The 9,374-nt window shown below is 43.0% G+C and overlaps 2 protein-coding genes across 2 annotated transcripts in view; one reads left to right on the top strand and one right to left on the bottom strand.

The window, feature by feature from the left end:
• Positions 1-2,963, top strand: part of skila (SKI-like proto-oncogene a) — a 42,382-nt gene extending 39,419 nt beyond the window's left edge. Inside the window, exon 8 of the mRNA XM_080777337.1 lies at positions 942-2,963. Coding sequence (XP_080633463.1) covers positions 942-1,238 — 297 coding nt within the window. The 3' untranslated portion in view covers positions 1,239-2,963. The remainder of the gene's footprint in view (positions 1-941) is intronic.
• A 4,669-nt stretch (positions 2,964-7,632) lies between these two features.
• gpr160 (G protein-coupled receptor 160) lies at positions 7,633-8,565 on the bottom strand (the record flags this gene model as incomplete). Its single annotated transcript, XM_080777908.1, has 2 exons — positions 7,633-7,871; positions 8,112-8,565. 2 exons carry the CDS (start codon positions 8,563-8,565, stop codon positions 7,633-7,635), a joined length of 693 nt encoding a protein of 230 aa, XP_080634034.1.
• Between the last annotated feature and the right edge of the window lie 809 nt (positions 8,566-9,374).

Genomic DNA, 9,374 nt, shown 5'->3' with positions numbered 1-9,374 from the left:
GAACACTGAGGAGTGTACGTAAGACGGAGTCTGGGAGAATGTTAATGCTTCCCATTCTGTATGTGCGAGTGAATTTATTTTGTCTCCATGTGTATATGTGTGTGTGCTACCACTCGTGTGTGTATGGAACGGGGACGGGGGGGGCATCACTGTGCTTACTGGGCCTGCCCTGAGTGTGTGTGGCACCGCACACACACACACACACACACACACACACACACACACACACACACACACACACACACACACACACACACACACACACACACACACACACTACTACACTAGGCCTTTTGTTTGGGTTTCCAGTGAGCTTTATCTTGAGATAGGGGCTGTTCTGCTGGCCTGAGCTCAGGCCTGGAATGTTCTCTCTCTTCCCCGTCTCTGTGGCTGAAAATCCTAGACTCCGCCCACCCTGCCCTGCCCTACTCTGGCGTCAACCCCAGACTGTCTGGCAGTGGGAGAAGGCGTGAGTGTGTGTGTGTGTGTGTGTGTGTGTATATGTATAATAGAGAGAGAGAGAGTCTAATGTGTGTGTGTATGAGAGAGAGTCAGAGAGAGTCTAACCCACTGGTTCCCTAACACTGGGTCGGGACTCATCTGTGGGTCGCGGACACATTGTTAAATTGTTATTGGTCCCCTTATTTTCCTAAATTTGGTTTTTAATCATTATTTCAAAACATTTTCAAAAAACATTCCCAAAAAAAGCAAAACGTTTCACTAATTAAAGTAACTTCATGAAGAAATAAAAGAAAAATATTAAGAACTTCCATAAATGAGAAGAACAGACGTAGTCTAGCTCTTTATCTGCTATTTTCACTATAGTTTGGGTCCCGGGAGAATAATATCTCATTTCTGTTTTGGGTCACGAAGTTTGGGAACCCCTGGACTAACCTGACTATAACCCTCCTTTCCTCCCTCTCCCTCTCTCTCTCGCCCAGTTGTCAGAGCTACGGCAGCGGTTGGAGCAGGCGGAGGCCGACCGACAGGAGCTGCAGGAGGAGCTGCGTGGCGAGCGGGAGGCGCGGGAGAAGCTGGAGCGCACCATCTTGCAGCTCAAGCAGCAGATGGCGGCCCAGAGCGGCGGCGGCGGCGGCAGCCCGTCTCCTCCGCCCACCCCCTCCTCCACCACCGGACCCCCCAACAACACCACCACCCACTCACCTCCTCCGCCCCTCTCCTCCTCCTCCTCCTCCTCCTCCACCACCTCAGAGGCCTCCGAGGGCGGCCAAAAGTAGCATACCGGCACACCACCACACACCGCCCCCACTCCTCCCCTCCTTTCTCCTCCTTTTCACCTCCTGGAACTCGTTACCGCCCACTTCCGTCGGTCTGCCAGTGAAACCCCCCCCCTGTAGACACAAACTAATCAGCCTGACCCAGGACACAGGGAATTCAACCATCAACCACCCTTTATTTAAGGCTGCTGGTTGTTTTTGGCGTCACAAACCCGCTTCTCTTCACAACTTTCTTTAAAAAAATATATTTAATTATTTTTAATAACGTATGACGTTCAATGTTTGTCTTTTTACAAATTTAAAAGAAATAAGTTTTCTGTCATGTGCTTTTTTTATTTTATTATATTTTATCCATCCGCTCCCTTTCTCCTTAAAAACAGTATTTAAACTTTTTTTTTTCTTCCTTTTTTGTACATTTTGATTTAATTTATCTTTTTTTTAAACTTTTCTTTATGGAGAGCAGAGAAACGGCTGCTTCACAGATAGGAGTTTGGTTCATTCAGAGACCATTTAAACTCCTGTCTCTCTCTCTCTCTCTCTCTCTCTCTGTCTCTCTTATCCGTCTGTCCGTCTGCCTTGCTCCACGACCTTTACCCCCCTCTCTTCACCCTTCTCTTATTTGGATCCCCGGGACGGATGTGTTGTAACCTACAGAGACGTTTCTCCTTATTATTATTATCATGTTGTTTAGAGCGTGGCTCAGACACACACAGACTTTATTGTCCTCTGCATTCTCCAGAAGTTCACTTTATATAACTACCTGGCACTGCGACCAGAGCGCCTCCCCACCCACCCCCTGTCGGACACATATCAGGGGTCTGGTCGTGTGCTCACCTTCTGCTACGTCGTTCTGTACATACGGCCCACAATGCTCCAAGTACCAGCCAACGCAGGAACGACTGACTGCACGGACGTTCTTCACGACGTCACTTTTTTCTTTCTTTCTTTTTTCTTTTCCCTTGTGGAATGAAGAGTGACGAACGTTAAAAAAAAAAAAGAGAGAAAACCCCAAAACGGTTATATTATGTAAAAAAGAAAATGAAAAAAAAACGTCAATGCTCATACAGAAAGGAAATACATTTATTGTTTAAAAAAAAAAAAGAAACAAATGGGAGTGTTTTGAATGTGAGGTAGCTAAGCTTGTCCTCTGGTCTGGGCCCAGGGTCTACTTGCAGCTGTAGACTCCTGGGCTCCTTGTTGTGAATCTGCTGGGCATCCTGCCGTCGTAGACCAAACAGTCTGCTAGCTGGTCCTCCAGCTGCCCACTAACCACCACCACCACACGTCTCCTCTCCTCTGAAAGACCACACACCCACTGCTGTACGTACGCTAACACAACGAAATGCTCTCTGCTGGGGAAACCCCCAGCGACGTTCTTTACACTGTGGTTTTCACTCACTTTGGCCTAGGCAGGAATCACTGTGTTTTCCTTTTTAAGGCTTTGGCGCGAGGAAAGCTTAGCCACTTAAGCCCTATTTTATACTTTGCTGTACGTTGATGTCGACTTGAGTCGAAAACAGCTGATCTATAAGCTCACAATGTGTCGAGACAGAAACATTGTGAAATTGTGTGTATCGGCTATTTTTGCCATCTTGTGAACCGAAATATATACATATGGACGCCAGGTTGAAAGTGGTTAACGAGAGGTCTTGCACGGCCCTACACTCCTCCTCCCCTCTCTCTCCCTCTCTCTTTCACTCTCCAGAACCTCTAAGGAATGGAATGTTTCCGGGGGGTTGGGGGTGGGTGGGTGTTGAATGGGGGTTGGTTTAACCAGAGAAACTTTCGTAGAAAGCGTGGTTAGGGGGGGGGGCAGGCTCCCCCCAGATCTTGTTTTGATGGCCACGCTAGGAGGCATCCAGTAGTAGACCTACTGTGTCGCCACAACACGGCATTCCTCCACAGACGCACGCACGCACATCCACGCGCGAAGAGTCCCGTCCATGTGGTCGTTGGAACAGAACAATGGCCCTATAGCGTTCCCAGTAGATGATCAAAGCTCCAGGATCGGTCCCCACTGTTCTCGGGGGCCTATTGTTTTATCCCACTTCATTGTTTTGCAGACAGTTTTCAATCGCCCTCCCTATTCGTCCCAAGCGTCGTGTCGTTTCGTTCTGAGGGAATGTGGGTCACAGGTGAAAGTAGTTGTCTAAGACGGGGGTTCTGGGCCTCGGATCAAGCCTGCTCCTGCTTTACATTATTCTGCCTGGCTGAACAAACAGAGCAGGGTAGAGAGAGAGAGAGAGAGAGAGAGAGAGGGGAGGGAGGAGGTGAGGTGGAGAGCGCAGGGAGTGCATTGGGGGGCCTGACACCCTCTCTCCTGGCTGGGTTGGCAGGCTGGGTGGCCTGGACACCGGGCGGTACAGACAGGAGCCCCTTTTGTCCGGGAAGCCTGCAGAATGGGGGCAGCTGTTGTTGTCGGGGGTGGTGGTGATGGTAGTGGGGCTACAGGGGATGGTGGTGGTGATGGTAGTGGGGCTACAGGGGGTGGTAGTGGGGCTACAGGATTCCCTCCCTCTCTCTCTCTCCCACTCGGCTCACTGAACTGCCATCATTCAATCTCACACAGACACACACACACACAATCACATGTACACGAATCCCACCCATCCATCTCTAGTGGCAGATCAGCTGGTGTGTGTGTGGTGTTTTGTGAATGCCCAGGAGAGCGAGCAGACATCCAGCCAGAGGAATGGAACGAGAGAGAGAGAACTGTTTTTGTGTCAGTTGCCAGGCAAAAAAAAGAGAAAAGATGCTTTATTATTGCCATCGAGGAGATCCCAAAGCGAGCGAGCGTGCGCGTGTGTATGTAAATAATTGTTTGAAAAGAAAGGGGGATTGGCCTTGGTTTAACACTGAGCTGTTTTTTATGCATCTGCTATAAATGCAAATTGATAAGACATTCCACTGTGCTCCAGCCCTTTCAATGCAGATTTTCTTACACTTCCTCCCTTTACAATAGCAGAGCATTGTGAGCGGGCAGAGTACAGCTCCTGTGTGTTAGTAGTTAAAACGCGTTGCGACGCAGGTGTCGTCATAAAGGAGAGGATGACGGAAGACTTGTCCGACAGACAAGTTAAAATCATGTGACAAGCTCAAAAAAGAATCTACTCCCATACAATACCGCACATGTACACTCTACAATTGTTCCATACAAAACTTTTCTTGAATTTATGAGAGAGAAAAAAAAAGATATTTAATGTATTAACTAAAGATTTATATTCAACTTTGTAAATACAGTAGCCATTAATATATTAACTGTTCTTATGAATAATCTTCAGAAGGTTATATAAATTGGACCAGGACAGAAACTCTTGAGGCTCCGAACAGCCTAAATGTTTATTATGATTATTTTTTAAATAATTTTTACTTTTGTCATTGGTTGACCCTGCAACAGGTGTGCAAACTGGATGTTTGAGGAGATGAAATGCATGGTAGCGTTATGCTTAATTTGTACTTTGTTGCAAGCTTGTAGATGTGCTATTTGCTGTGCGACACCAGCATGCAACCAAGTATAAATCTGGCTTTATACCCAACACAGGACAAACCTGAAATAGGAAATATGCTTCTTTACACAGCCCTCCCTTTTTCCTGAACTGATTGCTTATTTTTTTTTGTGGATTCCAACTTAATGGGCTGCTGATGTGTAATTTAATATTAAGCCTTCGTCCCCTTGTGATATCTGATTCTGATACCACACCCACATTAGTTACCACATTAGTAAATTAAAAATGAAACATTTCTTTAAGAAAATGCATTTTGAAAACAAAAAACCTTTGTTTTTTTTTGCATGTTTCACTACTCACTACATTCTGTTTGTCACCAGGCCAATCAATTGATCTATTTGATGTAAAAAAAAAAAAAGATGTTGCCCCCCCCCCACCCCCCAACCTATTTAAACGCACAAGCTATTGAGATATCTCATATGCATGATGAACATTGACAGAAACGTTTTTAATTATGCAATTAATTTGTTAGTTTAAAAAATAAGTGTCATGTAAAAGTCGAATTCACTCAATAACCGAAGACGTAGGCTGATTTGATTTGGAACCACACGATTATTCCATGTACGTGTGGGTGCTTTAGTGTGTTTGCCACCCACTTGCCAGTGATGGAAGCAGAGCAGCTATAAATGGGACACACTTAATGACATACTGTACAGTATCTCTGTGAGTCTGACTTACTGAGACGGTGCATCTTTGTCGATCGTCTTTTCAAATGTAACCCATTGTTTTCCATGTGATGACATCACTCACATGATAATCAGTATTACGTTTATTGATGCCATAATTACCTCTTTAACACGTTGTCAAAAGATTCTTTTTACAAGTTTTATTTTTTGGGGGGGGTGGGTGGGGGGGTGTTACTTTGTGTAAATTGCATTTTATACACAAGGGGGCGCTCTATATCTTAAGTTGTATGCTATGATGATGAGAAAAAGTGACTAAAATAAGAAAAGAAAAATCTAACGCAGCGTGCTGGGCCTTCTTGCATTTGCAGTGTTATGAGAACTTTGGATATGCTTTGTACAGAATTTTATAGGTGTGAAGTCGTCCCCACCCCACATACACACTCTAAAACACAGGCTTTGCCTTTGGAAGGAGCATGACTCTGCTGGACATTTGAATACAGAATTTGCATACCCATGGAATGCCCTTCCTGGCTGTGTGTAGAGGTGAACTCCAACTCTGTAAACAAATGCAAACTAACCTTTGAACTGTCAAAAGTGAATAGCTTTGTAGTTGGGTATGTGTATTGTCGGCCAGCATTATCATATCAACGCAGTAGGCGGAAACCTTGTATGTTGTTCACAACCGTTACTTTTTAGAAAAAAACACAAACTTTTGTTAAATAAGCCTGGTGACCCTATTTTGAAATATTTTTCATTTCTACCCAAAATAGAAAAATAGTCTATTGCAAAGTTGCCAATTTGACACTTTGCCAACTAGTATGGCTATTTGTGTGACTTTTCCATGATACAGTCATACAATGAAGTATAAATAGGGCATTCATTTATGGAAAAAAACAACAATATGAAAAATGGAGATACAAGGTTTCTGCCTGACTTCGACAATATGCCAGTGTGGGATACTAGGAAGTATAGGCTGCACCTTGTGATGAGATTGATCACAGGATTAGGGTGGACTGGTTACTAAGAATAGACGCACCATATTTTCATTTTATACACCTTACACAAACTAACTATTAGAAAGATTTAAAGAGAAAATATTTATGGCTTTGTTAAACAAGAAAACAAAAAGACATTTTCCCCTCAATGCTATTCTGAAACGTACAACGCAGTGTATGTAAGACCATTGCATACTATGTTGCCAATACTACAGTGTGATGGGACATTTGTTCTTGCATGAATCGAGACACTGTTCTCCTACCTCATGTTGTGATATGAAAAGATGTTTTTTAAGCAGAGGACACTGCATCTCTAACCGTTTATCATTGATATTTACTAGTTAATTACATACCTGTAAATGCTTTTAGCTAATACCTCAGTTGTATCAAGTGTTTTTTTTTTCTGTTTGTGCCCTTTTCCCTGATTTCAGATCTTGTAAATATACCCTGTATAGACAATGAACTTGGATCAAATTCAAGTAAAGTTCTGTAGTGTCAAAACTAATCTTGTGTTTTGCATTTCTTATGATCTCATAATGGCTGTACTCATAGTGGATATTGTTGCTTTTGATGTTATTGACCGAACATACACATTTTCATTCTGTACATTGTCAAATATAATCTATAAAATATAATAATTATTTGACAGTCAGAGAGACCAGACACACAATTAAAGTTGAGAAGGAACTAGTGAACATGGTTCAGCAAGTTAAACCACAGGAACTGTGGGTTAATGGTTCTACATTGAGCAAGTCAAGTTAACCCTTAAGATCCCTGAGAGAGAACTCTTAATTGCAGCAAGACATTAAAACCATGGGGCTACAACATGGAACTATATGACCAAGAGTCAGTGGACACTGTTTCTAGTGTATCTAATAAATGTAAACGCTACGGATATAGTGACATTCTAGACCAGGTGGTTCTCAAAGTGTGGTCAAGATTAATATTATATGGCATTATAACTTTAACCCTATATGTCTGATATTTAAAGATAGACAAGCTCACAAGGCATCGTAATGAGACGTGTTGTGAGCTTGGAGATCAGGTATATTTGAAACATCTTGAAAAACAAGGTATATTTGAAACATCTTGAAAAACATTGAGATTCTTCCACACGGTTTGCTATTTCTACATGAGACTCAGCAAAATAAGTACCGTAACCGTTTACCCACTAAACGTATTTATCATACAATAGGCTATTTAATCTATCATCTTGTGAGCAAAATCCTTTTAAAATAAATATGGGTGTCTTTGATATGAAAATGTTTTAGGTCTCTATATAGGCAGTCATAATTCTGTCCTCCTCCACTGAGCTGAATCTCCAGTCACAGAAGATGTCCGGGGGAACTATCACCATGCCTTGCACCAGCTGTGAGGCTGGACAGCTTGCACACAAAACCACTCCTATCAAAACACTGTTGAGGAAGCAAAGCCAAAGCACGTTCAAGCCCAGGTGGGAGGGTATTCCCAGTCCCACAGGCAACATGAGGGATATAGCCATGAAAACTAAGAAGAAAGACCATATATTGAGAAATAGTTGCAGTGCGTGCGCAACAATTTCTCCTGTAGTCCGTGGGTCAGTTTGGTCCGTCTGTGTTAGTTGCGTCTTAGATTGGTTTCCTGGTAAGCGATGTGGGCTGAGTTTTGGAAACCCTGTGCGTGAGAACATCGCACAGCTCACAGTCAGGAAGAGAAGTGTGGCTGAAATGTGTGAGATCTGAGGGGCACAGAATACCCAGCATTTACGCAGCTTGCTGGGAGACTCATTCTCCAGCATAGGGAAAAAGTCAGACACTAGAAACACATAAAGAGCTGCCATGTTCCATAAGAGACTAGTAACAAATGAGTATGTGATCTTTCGGGCCCTTGTATTCTGTAACCTGTTAGACACAGTCAAATAATGATCCAAACAAGTAGTGAACACAACGGGCCACTGCAGGGAATTGTAAACTTCTCCGAGTATTTGAAGGAGCAGACACACGTGGTGGCGTGTCAGGCGCAGGCCCAGGAGGCAGCCGTCGCCTTGAATATGCAGGGCGGTCAGGGTAAGGGTTAGGACCGTGTCCGCGGCAGTCAGGGAGACCATGAATACACCTATGAAGCAGTCACAGGCGTGGCTCCTCTGAAGAAGAACCAGTGTCCAGTTGATTAAGCACTTCCCTCCAAGGCCGAGCAGGATGGATGGAATGGACATGTGCATTGTGGAGCCTGGGGGGTTTTGAAAGCCACAAAGTACTGCAACCCTTCCATCCAAACAGACCTGTGAGGAAATCCTACTGATTAAACCAGTATAACATACATCCCACTTATCAGTATCACTCGACCCCACACGTCATGCTTGCAGAATGCCATACTGTAAGTTTTATAAAATGAATAAATAAAGAATCTAAACAGGTCGCCCTTAGAATGACTTCACCACTTTTATAGGAAGTTATGTTGAAAAGTGGTGAAGTCGCCCTTTAAAGATGAAGTCGTTAGTATTTAGGGTAGGCATTTAAATCACCCTTAAAATAGCTTCTAAATACTGTAAAAGGTATTCCCATTAGACGCTTGAATTTAAAACAGGTGTAATTGAATTACATTTTATTTGGTGAGCTGAAATACAACTATATTGATTTGAATTGTTGCAAATATGCAGTTAAGTGGATCTCGTAAATCCAAACAGTAATGCCTTATATTTTTGTGTCAGATTGCATACCCCTCACACCTCTATTGTTTTAGGTTGAGCAATGGACAGTAGCCTGCCCTAAAGTAGGCCTATGGAAACTTGTTATTATTATTATATTGTTATTAAAACAAATGGCTAATGAGGCAAATATGCCTTAAAACATTATACTTGCCCTCTATTACTAAAAAAATAAAATAATTAATTATGGAATGCACGTGCTAATAAGAAATATTTTAAATATTGCTTTGATGTTCATATTAACTTTAGGAAGTATTAAGTTGTTTTTTATTAGCATATGCATTCCATAATTCCATAGGGCTATAGACCACACATGGGCATAT

The sequence above is a fragment of the Protomyctophum bolini genome, assembly GCF_963924005.1.
Source record: "Protomyctophum bolini genome assembly, chromosome: 12".
In the NCBI taxonomy this organism is placed as follows: Eukaryota; Metazoa; Chordata; class Actinopteri; order Myctophiformes; family Myctophidae; genus Protomyctophum; species Protomyctophum bolini.
This window is presented reverse-complemented; position numbering and strand designations above follow the sequence as displayed.